The sequence below is a fragment of the Barbus barbus genome, assembly GCF_936440315.1.
Source record: "Barbus barbus genome assembly, chromosome: 2".
In the NCBI taxonomy this organism is placed as follows: domain Eukaryota; kingdom Metazoa; phylum Chordata; class Actinopteri; order Cypriniformes; family Cyprinidae; genus Barbus; species Barbus barbus.
This window is the reverse complement of record NC_136730.1, coordinates 37,583,704-37,597,846: the sequence shown is the minus strand read 5'-3', so window position 1 is coordinate 37,597,846 and position 14,143 is coordinate 37,583,704. Positions and strand designations below refer to the sequence as shown.

Here is a 14,143-nt window from a genome sequence, read left to right as displayed (position 1 = left end):
CATGTTGCCTGCCAGCCAGAGTTCAGTGGTTCAAAATTGTTGTGCTCCTCAGAGGCTTGTGCAGTTACTAAACATTTAGTGGACGCTTTTATCAAGTGCCACTTATAGTATACGTATTACAGGAGCAAGTCCTTCTGGAGAAACATGAAAGTAAGTGCCTTACTCAAAGGGACAATGGTGATAATTCATGATTTGCTTTTTGTTGTGATCAAAGCAGCTATCTTACTTTTAGCAGAAGGCTGGTATCCATATGTTATACGATTATTGTCATGATCGTAAAAATAGCATAAAGGATTACAACTAATCATTAGAGGATTTGTATGTTTTAATAGAAATTCTACGGTTAACATGAAATAGCATTTGCAAAATATTTTTTTAACTTCTGTAATGGGATGTATTTCTATATGAAACGGTATTTGATGAAGAAAACGGCAGGCTGCATAACTTGATATTATGCATTTAGAGTTGACTAGATCATGAAAAGTGGTCAATGTTTTCACTATATGAGCTGAATAAAGGAAAGAGGTTGAAAATTGAGAGTTTTTGCATTACGTGCAAAGGCATATCAAAAGTTTGGAATCATTTTTTTTTATATTTTTTTAAAAGAAGACTTATTCTCATCAAGGATGCATTTAATTGATGAAAAATACAGTAAAAACATTAATATTGTGATATTATTACAATTTAAAGGAACTGTGTTCTATTTTAATATATTTTAAAATGTTATTTATTTCTATGTTAGCAAAGCTGAATTTTTGGCAGCTATTCATTTAGTCTTCAGTGTCACATGATCTTTCAGAAATCATTCTAAATAGCGGTGGGCGATATTTCACAATATGAGAAACAATATAGTTATTTTTTTCATTAAAAATAAAAACAAAGAAGCAAACAATAGGACAAATACAATACAAAAAGATACAGCTTAAATATAATAAGTTTTTTTGTGGCAAGAAATACTGCAGAAATTGAATAATCATCAAATGTAAACATAAAAAGCTGCACAGTCTTCACTGTATGAATTAAATATAAATGCATTCTTATTAAAGGTACAATAGTTAATTTGTCAAGCGCAGTAAGTTATTTCCTTTTTTTATTTTGTTGTTTGATGAATATTAACCCTCTGGGGTCGACAAACGCACACAGATAGCAGTAGGCTGCTGTCACTTTAAGAACCCTACTTATATTAAATGAGGAACCTGAGCCATTTTTTTTCTCCTCGTTTAGATGCTGTGTATAGGATTAAATATTTTGAATTGTTTTGACAAAAATACCTGTTTGGTGCAAATTATCGGTCCCTTTTCAGAACGAATACATAATAGTGATGAATATTGTAAACAGATAATTATAAGAAAAAAAATCAACTTTAAAATAGATCTGTAATATGTTTTTGTCTGTGTGTGTTCACAGTTTCTGTGGGGACTGTCTACAGCCGTGTCTGCAGGTGACATCGCCTCTCTGTCCACTCTGCCGCATGCCATTCGACCCAAAGAAAGTGGACAAATCCTCCAGCGTGGAGAAGCAGCTCTCTTCATATAAGGCACCATGTAGAGGGTGCAGCAAAAAGGTTAGTCCTTGTGCTTGCGCAAACAAATATGAATTAAAAAAAAAAAAAAAAAACCTGGGCATAGTACCAGAAGGCATGTTCCTCTGAACAGTGCAGCTGTCATTATGTAAGGCATTTACACTAAAACTTGCTTCAGGGACACTATAGCACGACATCCTGTCTCTCCCGCAGGAGCCTTTCAAAACTGCAATGACAGTTTAATGGTAAATAAAAGGAAAAGTTTAATGGTAAATACAATCTGACACACTGAGATGCCCTGATTGCCATTGCGAGTTTAGAAAGACCACTGGACACTTTTATTGTGTTTGTGCTTACTGTTTTGTGTTTGCATGATTTGACACAGCATTTTTTTTTTTTTTTTTTGATATTTTAGTTTTATCAAGTCAGCAAAACATGACTGCTGTACTTAAGAACATGACCAGCAAGGGTCACATTTACACTCTTTACAGTACAGTACATAATTGCTTAGTTAAATGTTAAATGCCCTAATCAAGGTGTCATTTGTACTAAAGTATCCCTATTATGGTTTTTTAAAGCTTTCTAGTTATGTTTTGGAGATCTTTTAAAATAGGTTACATGCATCCAGGGTAAAAAAAAATAAAAATCGAATAATATACATTGCAGCATCACCTCCAATAACGACTGCTGAATAGTAAAAACTTACCCAGACAATAATGGTACATACGTCAGCCAAGCGCTACGTTGTGAATTAGTGATTTTGTAAACCAAAATCTTGCTCCACGCTTTTACTCAAGGTAGTAAGAATGACAGACGGTCTGCATTCATTGACACAAATTTAGGTAATAGTGGGAAGATTAGCAGAAATATTTCAATACAGTAATGTGAGTTTGTCGGTTAGCAGAGGGCTAAAGCTGTGCACTGTGTGGAACTGTGTACAATGCAAAACTACACATTTTGAACACACGGTATATATACATTATTAACCATACTTATAGGTTGTGATCCAGAGGTGCAAGATTGTTTAAATATCATCAGTAAATGATGAGAACACAGCAAAAGCTTGGAGTTATACTGCTGTGGTGTCTGTGTTTTAAAATGAATTTCAACCACTGTCTCTTTATATCCTCATTCTTTGGGAAAACATGCATCTAGGTTTTACTTTGGCAGTGCAGAACACAGTGTCTTCTAGATATTGCAACAACACAAACTCAACAATCTTCCAGGCCTTAGCTACAACCACAGTGTTTGGGGGCAGGTCAAAGTACACATGCTGGGCGTTATGCGAATTTGTTACAAAACTACATAGGTTGGCAATGGAAGGAAGTCTTCAATTGCTGATTACTCGTTTCAGGCAGTTCAGGATCGGTTCTTTCTTTTGAGAAATAATAACTCCATTTGTCATACACTTTGATCATTGCAGACCTTTTACATTTACAAACAATTATATTACTCACTACATGAAAGGTAATATCCGAAAAAGCATAATAGGGGCACTCTAATCACAGTGCAAGTTACTCACTTTGCATTATTATGTCCCTTTGAATATCCCAGGTCACCCTGGTCAAAATGCGGTCGCATATTTCATCTTGCACAAAGGTTCAGGAACAGATGGCCAATTGCCCAAAGTTCATGCCGGTGGTCCCCACCTCACAACCCATTCCCAGGTAAGCATCGCTCCACAGATCATTTAAGGTCATGTTGACATAATCATGGAAATTTGTTTTTCTCTTCATCAATTGCCTCAATTTTCTCAGTGTGACCACACTTTGGAAAGACATAGGTTTTCAAATGCGTTTGTCTGTTAATGTCTGTAAATCAGTTAAGTGAATGAAATTAAATGAAAAAGTATGATGTAGTTGTAGTGTTCAAAAACTACGGTCATGGCAATAAAGTTATGATTAAAGTGATAATATTTTTAGAATAAAGTCAATAAAGAGATAGCATTAGGAGAATAATAGCAATATGAGACTAAAATGATAATATTTGGATTATATTTAGTGGTATTGCCAACTAAATTGTGCAGACCCGTATTGGCCATGGTGATTAATTTGGCCTACTTCCCTGCTCATTTTCATTTATTTATTTACTTAGGCTATTTATCATTACTTTAAATTATTGCCTGCACAATTCACCCAAGGTTTTTTTTCTAAATTCAGGATTCAATATGAAAAGAAAGGTAATGAATGATGAATCTGCTTTAGTCTTGACTTGCAATGCTATCATTTGCCTCATCTCCTGTGAACAGTTTCTATAAAATACGCAAAAGAAAAGCAGTCCATGCAGACACAGTGGAATGCAGCAACACGGGTGGCGTTTCTCCATGGCTTTTCTCTTAACTCTTAAGAGGGATTTCTATGTGCAAGTTTGAAAAGAAATGTTCCTTTTCTATGTGAGTTTCACAAAAATCTAGACACCTTGGGTTCTAAAATAAAATAAAATGATTAAGGGTGTTCATCTCCTTTGGCCTTATTAGCTGTGTAGGCCACTAGGCTTTGGTGCCTCTCTTCTTTATAGGTGGGAGTGGGGAAGCTGGAATGAATGTAAAAGTTAGATACACACAAAATAAACGGTGCTATCACTTTACCAACATTTACTTTATTGTTCTTATAAATGAGTCAGATAATAGAGTAGGAGCCTACTTTAACTATTAGAACAGTTCTTATTATTGTTATGCTAAATACGTGTGATGAATGAAAGGTTGAACGCCACAGACGTTTTGCAGTTTTTTGTGGAATTTTCACACCTTTTATGTAAGGAGGATGGTATTTAAGAGGCGTCATATTTTTGTATGTATTTGTGCTAGTGTTAACTTTGTAAGACTGTCACTTCCATTCAGAAGCCAAAGACTTCTATTCTTAAAATACTACTACTTTAATTTTGTATTATCTTGTCCTATAAGGCTTCACAATACAAACATATTTTGTTTCTATTCTTTAGTGCTTTTTTATTTTGATTTGTTTTGGATTAAAAAAAACAGTATTTTTTTTATTTTTTATTATTCACTCATAGCAACAGTTTGGACAGGACCCTTTTCTATTCTAACATGACAGTGTCTCTGTGTATAAGGCACGGTTCAAAAAGACATGATTGATTGAGTCAGTGTGGAAGAACTTGACTGGTCTGCAGAAAGCCAAGTCCTGATCCCAGCTGAACTCCTCTGGTGTGACTTTAAATGCAGACCTTGAGCCAAAAACTCATCACCAAACACCAACGACTTGTATAGACACTATAAGGACAAAAGTGTTGGGACCCCCTTTTTTAGAACAGAAAAAGACACTAACAAATCTGTGGCAACAAAGATGGAAACATAATTCATGTATTTAAAAATTGTATTTCCATCGTTTGCAACAGTTTTGGACGTGTCTAAAATGACAGTACCCTTATGTACAAGTCATTGGTGTTTGGAGACGAGTTTTTGGCTCAAGGTCTGCATTTAAAGTCACACCAGAGGTGTTCAGCTGGGATCAGGACTTGGCTTTCTGCAGACCAGTCAAGTTCTTCCACACTGACTCAATCAATCATGTCTTTTTGAATCGTGCCTTATACACAGAGGATCCCACAAGTCTCTCTTAGGCAAATGCTGCCTTATGACTCATGCTTCTCTGAAGCACTCAATGCTCTTTGGGACAACAGTTAAAATGCAGCAAAAAGCTTTAAAATATGGATCCAGGACATGTTTCATTCTTTACAGATACTCTTTAGACCCACACACTAACGGTGTAGGTATACTTAGATCTAGAGGTGTCAAACTGATGTCTGACAGTTAAAGACAGACAGAAAGTTTTGCAGACAGGAATCCGATAAAAGTCCATTCGGATGAGTTATGTGTGTGCGTTTCTGTCGTGCTTCACTCTTCCTTTGAAGCACAGGAAGAGCGAGAGGAGGATAAGAATTAATTCGCTCTTCAAAGCAGAGCATGTTGATGTATTCCCACTGTGTCTCTGTCTGCTAAAGTCTTGCATCACGGCTGTTTATCGTACTTTTTGTGGTAGCATCACACAAATATTGTAGAACCACGTTACAAATGCAGACCTTTATGCCACCCTACCATCGTTACTTTTGTAAACAGTCCTTGTTCAATAGCGTGTCCGTGACACTATGACACATTTCTGTCTCAGTGCCCAGTGAGTTGGTGGTTTAACAGACAGCAGTTTTGTATGGAGGTGAGGAAACTGGTTCAGCTTGATTCTTTCCAAGACACCATAATGTCACGTCTGATGATCTAGAACAAACTCAAGTGAGCTTTAGAGGGCTTTAGATTCAGTATTAAACAACACTCCCGACCCATTTTGCTTCCACAATCCGATGAATTTATGAACAAATCAAGAAAGAAAAAATGTGGGTATACTGTGTAAGATAACATCGTAATTATTGTTTTAGCAATGTGCGACCTGACATGATCGATTATGTCACAAGCACAAACATGCCTCGAGAATGTGCGCTTTTACTGTGGCGTGTAGCCTATTTTAATGCCAGAAGAATGCCACCAAAATTCAAGATATACAGGGTTTTGTCTTTGTTTACATAAAAATGATATAGTTAAGTAGTATCACACAAGCAAGAGTGCTGTTTTGAGCAACACATCTCATCACATTATTTGTGCAATAGTAAATGCATTCAAGCCATATCTGAGCTGCATTAAACAGTCTGTTTAAATAGATCTAAATGCCACTTCAGATGCAGCTTCTGTGACATTTCTTCAGTGCAAAGATGGATTTTGTGGATCATCTGATTGATAACAGCCCTGTAGTGTCCTCTTATTAAATTTACAGATTAAAAGTAAGATTTCTGCCATTAAAAATCCTCTGGAAATAATTTGAAGGGGGGTAATATTGCCTCCTAGTGGAAAACCTTCTGTCACTGCTATGAAACATGCAGAAAATTAAAAGCTTTTAGGAGTCAGCTCTCCATGACAGTAACAGTGTACTAACACAAAAACACAATTATCATCGATTCTCATTACACAAAAACCCAGGAAATATTGAGTTGTTGTTGTTTTTTTGGTCATTATCAGACACCCCCTAGACTTGTCATGACTAGATTTTGTTTTGGAAATTAATTTTTATTGAGAAAAGTGTTTATCACGGGTGGGTTGGAAGGAAGAATAAAAAAAAAAAAAAAGACTTGTTGACAGCAGAAAAGGAAAGTTGTTTCTAAGGTGGAGCAAGTTATTATTTTTTGATCAAATTTTGTGAAGTAAATATATGAGGTCAATTCAAAGTTTCATGTTAACTTTAATGAAAACCATCCTTATCTCTGTAGTCCTAAATTGAAAGTAGTTACACCATTATATTTACTTCTTTCATCTTGTGTCAGATACTCAGACACCATTTTTATTTTTTCACCAGCAGGGTTGTGGGATATCATACACTTCCTTCAAAAATTGACCAGTTGGAGGCATCTCAGTAGACAGAATGAGTGTTCGATTCAGACTTGCCCTCTGGATACTGTTTGATAAAGTCGCATTTGGATTGTGGGCACAGATTTATACAGTCTTTGTCTTCTGTGATACTTATTTGGTACCTGGAGATATAGAACAGTATCTGGGCATGATGACAGCGGTAGAGACCTCAAGATCCTCTGTGCCTGTCTGCCCAAGCCTCATCTATTAATCCAGTTATGTCTCAGTCTGTTGAAGTCTTTTCCATGCTGTTTGCTGATAGGGCTTTGCAAGACAAATATGAAAAGGCTCCCACTGAGCAAGCCAACATCTTTGCCAGACCATCAGGGTATTGGAGCTGCATGGCAGAATTCTTAAAAAGGCAGATATCTAGCTCCCCTGAAAGAAATTGTCTCTGGTCAGACACTTTCACATTATTTATAAATATATAATATTAGTTTTAATTTGTATTTTTTATGTGATTGATGTAATTCTAATGTAATAGGTGTAATTCTTGGTAATATAAAGCATGACAATGCGGTTTCTGGAAGTAAATAGTGAATTAAATAGAATTTAAACTGAAATCCCAGTGAAGTGTTACAATACCCATAATCTAAAAAACTAATTCACCTATTCATCAATAAAGAATTACAGCAACAAGTCAACAGTGCTGGCTCCCATAAAACCCTGGAAATGACTCAAAGTGTGTCACACTCTTGAAACAACTTGATTTTGATTGGTTAAGTCTTGTGAATATCTCTGCTGACTTTTCTCTTGGAAGTGAATGGTCTTTTAGTTTATTGAAATAAGAACAGCAGAAAATAATTGTAATCACAAATTTTAGTGGGCTGCATTCATGTTTGCTGGATAATGGAACACACTTTGCCTCAAACGCAAGTTACCCAATAATAATATTTCATTGGCGTATTAATGTTTATTGGACTTAAATAGAAATAACATCGCCAAACTTTTTGAAATCCCTGTATAGAGAAAAGGAAGGAGCTGTTAAAACTGGGCGGTCAGAAATGCCTCAAATGGCTAATGTGAACAGAAGGTTCTTGGCTCATTTCTTATAGATTTGAAAGTAATTCACACAATGTTATACACCCTCTGGCTGCACATTTGCATTATTCATGTGAACACTGATAATCAGTTTATTACACAACTCTGTTCATTTGCCTATGTACTCTTTTGCTCCAGAGCTACTGCTTATTATGTAATTGTGTAGATCTGATATTGGTTTATCAGACCACACGGTTAAGACAGTACAATTCTGTTTTTAACAGCAATATTCCAAACCGTTCCACGTTTGTGTGCCCGTACTGTGGCGCTCGCAACTTGGACCAACAGGAACTAGTGAAGCACTGCATGGAGAACCATCGCAATGACCCCAGCAAAGTGGTGAGTGTGAGTTACCTTACAGTTTCAAGTTTCCAGGGTTGCCAAGTACCACTTAATTGGAACAATAATCTGAAAAGAAAATTCTAGCATTTATTCACCCTAAAGTAGTCTGAAACGCATGTTATATTTGTTCCTCTGTGGAACATGAAAGGAGATATTTAGAAAAATGCCATTTCAGTGTTTTAAATCAAGCACCAAGTCAAGATTTGATCATGGTCCTTACTGGTAAACACTGTTTTGTTATGTTTTTTTCTTCTTTGTAGGTATGTCCAGTATGTTCAGCTATGCCTTGGGGTGACCCCAGCTATAAGAGCTCAAACTTCCTGCAGCATCTTCTACACCGGCACAAATTCTCCTATGATACATTTGTGGTAAGAAGGCAAAAAGCTTTAGATAAAGATATTCTTCATTTTGTTTTCTAACGCTCTGTTCCTGATACCATGTGAGCTGCCTTGCTTTTTTTCTAACTACATAAGCAGCCATCTTCTAAAGCAGTATCCAAACAGTAATGGAACCTCATATTAAAAACATCCAGATGTGTTACGGGATTAAGAATCTGGGAGGAAAATGGACTTAATAACTAAATTAATGTTACAGCGCAAAACTTTGTAATTGTTCTAAACGAGATTTGTTTTCTTTATGCAATAGATGAACCTGTATCAAGGTGAAATTTGCTGTTTCCGTGCTACTAGTTTCACCTGGTGGAATTACAAAAAATGAAGCATATTTTCAATCCAACTTTGCAAATGCCCCTTACACTCTTCTCACCCTTTCGCACATCACAGTATCTGTAACTTGACAGTCAAGAGCTGGCATATGTGGCAAACACTTGAGTTTAGCTTACCTGTCTACAAGAATATCTGCAAGTCTTGATTGAAACCCATACATTCCATCAAATCCCTCCATCTTCTATAAGATATATATATATTTGTAATGGTTTTAAATGTTCTTAATTTTCTTTAAATTGCATTTCTTTTAATTGTTTCTTTTTCTGTATTTATGTCTACTTATGCAGGACTACAGTATTGATGAGGAGGCAGCACTGCAGGCAGCACTGACCCTCTCACTGTCTGAGAGCTGAGAGTCTGACATATATTCTGTTCCACAAACACAGCCATGTGAAGGATCTTCTCACCTGTCTTGTTTTAGGCTAAATATTTTCATTGTTCCTCTGTTTTCCTCTCACTCTACCTCTCTTCTGGTCTGTATTTCTGAGCTACACTCAAGCTAGATCTTAAAGTAGCTCTACAGCTTGTTTGTCAGTTTGCATAACTTTTGAGCAAGGTTGTCACTTCCTGAATTTGAAGGGGAGGAACTTCTGGTTGCTTATCATCACGATCATCATCATTATCGTAACCATCAAAACATCAACCAACAAAACATTGATGTATGCAAAAAGTCAGACAAAGGAATAGATAAATATCCCCATGCTTGTTCTTGTTGTTCTTCCTATTGTTTTCTATTTAAATGTGACATAGACCCCAGCAGTGAAGTGTAAATCAGTACAGAGGGAACAGTGCGTCATGTTAAAGCGAAGCTGTGAACTACGTTGGGGTTGGCTGTCCTCGTGATGAACTCTCATCTTTAGGCAATACCTATAGAGAATAGAGAATGAGAGATTGATCCTCATTATCACTCATTTCATCATTTATGGAATGCAGAAAACCATCTGCCCTTTTCAATCAAGAGTTGATGTGAATATTTGCACTCGTCACAGTTTTCTACATGTCTGAATTCTAGTATCGTTGTTCTTTTATAGTTCAATAACAGAATATCGACCGACAGGACTGCATACTCTGCTCTTAACTTGCTACACTAATATTTTCTAAGAAGCGTCAGATAAGATAAAAATTTATATTTTTGGAAAAAGTTTCAGTTTTAAATGGTGCACTAATAATAAGACGGCAAGCTTCTAGAGGTGTGCTGAAACGTTTTATCTTTTAATGTATCCATTGGTACTGTTCATCTGTATCACTCACTAGTGCTGACTTCAAGTCCTTTGGGAGATTTTTATTTACGAGTTCTGTCATCTTAATTATGATGTGACGTGAATTCATGCGATTTGGTCGGAATAAAATGGATTCGTTGGGAAAGTTTCTTTCTCTCTCGATCATTTCCTGATAAAAGATTGGAAGCTTTTTAACACACATTTTATCATTCTTATGCTGCCACAGAAAATGATGTGAAATTTTTGAACACTTAAATATCACCGGTTGGCCCAGGATTGGTTTAATAGCGTGGTCTAGTTAGCCCGCTAGTTGAATTAACATCCTCTGCTTTTTAAAAGCACTCTTTTCCATTCAAAATTACGATGTGAATTCATTTTCACAACTGCATTGTATTATAATCAATACCAGCTTCCGCCACGATTCTTGTATTGACAGGCATGTCCACTAAATACAATTATTCCAATGTGACTTGAAAGCAGCATTAATATGGAGAAACTTGAGAACATCCTAACAGGAAGTGGAAGAGTGTGTAGTTGTACACTTTGGTCACAAAGTCATTCAGAGCGCCGTTTCGAATTTTTGTCTTTTACTACTACTGGTAGGTTTTCTGTGCTTTGTAAGTGTTGAATCCAAGGCAATGTACAGTGTTAAGGAGCACTGATGTTTAGGGGAGACTGGTGTGATAGGGTGGGCATTAGGGATCGGAATCTAGGCTTTGTAGTCAAACCTAACCATGTCTTTGAGATACACCTTGAGTTGACCGTTATGAGAGAAACATACTCTACACAGGTACACAAATGTGAATGGCAAAGCATAGCGCAAAGTCAATGTTTTTTGTTTTCATTTCTCTTACAGTATTTACAACCAAACAATGTATTAAGATATGTAAAACCAAACATGTTTCCTAGGAAGTATTCAGGAATGTTGGTGTTATTACAGTGTAATAACTGTGGCGTTAACAAACCACAGTACTCAGAATGCGATAGTCACCTTCAAATTTCTGTGCTATTAAACTGGATGCGTTTTTAAGTAGCTAGCTATAAACAGATTGACTATTATCAGACAAGATTCTTGTCAAACTGACACAAAAGAAAACTGCCTCTAACAGTTTATGCTAATGTCTGCTATATTGCCATTACAGGATTGCTGTGAATAGATATGTATGTTATGACACATTTTGGAGAATCATTTGCGTTTATGTACCTGCATAGTGTATGTTGCAGATCTACAATGATGTGCTCCAAGCTTCTGCGTTTCTGTGCTGCGCTTAGTTTGGCAGATTTGTTTGTTGCTGGTGCATTATTACGCATTTGATATAGATTTGATAACTTTGCCAGGTGTAGTGGGTTTGATATATTTAGAGCCGATCTTGGCAAAAGAGTGGAAGACCGTTAGGGCTGTTTTGAAACATTTGTTTTTAAAGATACCAACGGTTTTTTAGAATAAGATGATGTTTCAACTTGATTCATTTCTGTGTTGATATGAGTGTTTGTTTAATCTGTCGCAATAGACCTATTGTGTTGATCTCCATTTTGTGAATTATTGTTATTTTAGCAAGGTTAAGCGTGTCACAATCATTCATTGTCTAATCTGAAACTCAATGGCCAGGAATGAAATCGGTTTGATTTCTGTAAAGGTCTGCAGCATGAGAGTGACTCTCCATGACTTGGAAGATAGGAACTTTTATGAACTTGTGTGATGCGAACAGTCATTTGCTTCCATAAATATCTTGCTGTCAGTTTCTAATCATTTAGAAAGTTTAATGTGTAATCACTTAGAGTGATCTTTCCTGTATGGTTTTCTTAAAAGCCATAGTAGAGTTTGTATTGATTTATTTAAGAATAACACTGTATCATAATGGCATGACCAAATCTTCCATGCAAATCAGAGTTTTTGTCCTTGCAGCTTGGATTTATTTGAAGTTACAAGAATTTTCAAGATTTTGCCTCATTAGTAATTCTGTTAGAGTGTGAATAATCATCTAATTTGTTCTGATTTGCTTTGTGTTTTTGCATTTTCACTTTCAGTACGGACAGACAAATTAGAGTCCATCTCTGGAAATATGTCATCTCTCATTGGGACACCGTGTTGGATGTCATTTGTCTTTTGATGTACATTTGTACTGAATACAGGGCCATTTATAATTGTGTAAGGCGCTCTGGGGAAGGTTGGAATGTCCTTGTTGGTATTTATTAAGAGGCCTGTTAAGAGGCTTATACATTCATAGTATAAGTGATCACTTTTTTCATTTTTTGGTTAGTTTGTACATAAAATGGCAAGACCGCCACATTTTTTTGTGGCTTATGTTGACATTTGGATTAAGGTGCAATCACCTTTTCTGCTAAGATGCATGTTAAAAACATTGCACTTTAATTAACTCAAATATCTTTTGATGATTGAGTAGGAATTTTGTTCCAGTTATTTAACTGCCAAATGTATTTTACAAGAGGCAGATAATTTGTCATGTCATTGTTATATGAAAAGGGTAAGTCAGGTAAAAAAAAAATCATCAAACATTTTCAGAAATAGGTAATATTTTATTATTATTTTCAAAAGAATGATGACAAAAAAAGTCCTCGCAGTAGTAAAAACGAAGCAGAAAGAATTTTTCAATAGTTTCCAAACAAGAATTGCCTACTGAAAATGTGTTCATTGTAATTGATGGCAATGTGTTTTTCATTGGCTTCTTTTGGGGTTTTACATGATGTCAGTATTTTTGGTCTTGTTTTGAAAGTTTAAGATGAAATTGAAGAGTAGAGAAAGTAGAAAAACACAACCGAGTTTCCCAGTATCCTAATGTTTTTACTCAATGTTGTAGTTTTTTTAAGTGTCTAAATATAGTGCTCAAACAATATTCATGTGCACAGCTGTAGCATAGTATGTTTTTTTTTTTTAAAGTGAAACTTTTGATATTGTACAACACAGCTCTCCAGTTCTGATACCTTTGAGAATGACCTTAAAATGTATATTTTTCACTCTTTTTGTATTGTAACATCAATGCATACTGTCACAGATAAGCATAGAGAACTTCTGCATTTCTTATGTTGGTTGACGGCTATCCACCAGAACAACATATACAAACAATGGATGGCTCACGGTCTGTCTGTATATGAAACTTAATGAATGGCCAAGGACTCATTGGAGAACAGTGGCTCAGAACTGTAGTAACATCTTTTTATTACTGGACCAGTAAACACTGGATGCTTGAGGATGAAACGTGGCGAACTCATGGACATGTGATGGACTCAGTACTCGAGAATGATGTTATTGAATGCACCCACATAGCGGAAACTTTCTGTCCAGGAAACTTTACTGAGAAGCTGTGTTTTATTCTGCCATAGGCAGAGGGCGCCACAGCCTCTCAGGTGCCTCCAGTGGTCCGGTGGCTGCAGGACCAGCATTTGTGTGTTTGCTCGGTGTGATTATGCATTCATAATAATGAGATAATAGTAATAACATTGCTGATGTTAATGATGGTGTGCATTTTTGAAGCTGTAATACTGACTGAGGTTTAATAAGATACTTACACAGTGTATTTGTAGCAGTTTTCTCCTTAATAAAAACACAGATGCACCCATCTTTAATGGCATTAACCTTTGGTCTAAACACAGTTTTTCCACAAACAGGAATGAAAGGGATCCTTAGTTTTTAAAAAGTTTAAATATTTGGACCCAGCTTGAATATGGAATTATATGTTTATAAGCTGTGCCACATTTCCCAATGTTCCAAAACAGCTTTTATCACCCTATTAATAGTCAAAAGAACCAGTTTCAGCAGTTACAGCCTTGTAAAGTGCTAATAGTTATTTAATATGTATTATGGCAAACTTTTCACTGTAAGTTTAAAATTAATGTGTTTATACTTTGAACTGACTTTATAGTAAACTCA

General features: G+C 35.9%; 1 protein-coding gene across 2 annotated transcripts in view; it reads left to right on the top strand.

Moving 5' to 3' along the window:
* rnf166 (ring finger protein 166) overlaps positions 1-13,846 on the top strand; it is a 30,637-nt gene extending 16,791 nt beyond the window's left edge. Inside the window, exons 2-6 of one of the 2 annotated variants that reach the window (XM_079431828.1) lie at positions 1,408-1,564; positions 3,077-3,189; positions 8,192-8,306; positions 8,570-8,677; positions 9,322-13,846. In XM_079431828.1, coding sequence (XP_079287954.1) covers positions 1,408-1,564; positions 3,077-3,189; positions 8,192-8,306; positions 8,570-8,677; positions 9,322-9,387 — 559 coding nt within the window. In that variant the 3' untranslated portion in view covers positions 9,388-13,846. Of the gene's footprint in view, positions 1-1,407; positions 1,565-3,076; positions 3,190-8,191; positions 8,313-8,569; positions 8,678-9,321 lie in introns of both variants that reach the window. The other variant, XM_079431827.1, reaches the window with a different exon arrangement.
* Positions 13,847-14,143: the final 297 nt, after the last annotated feature.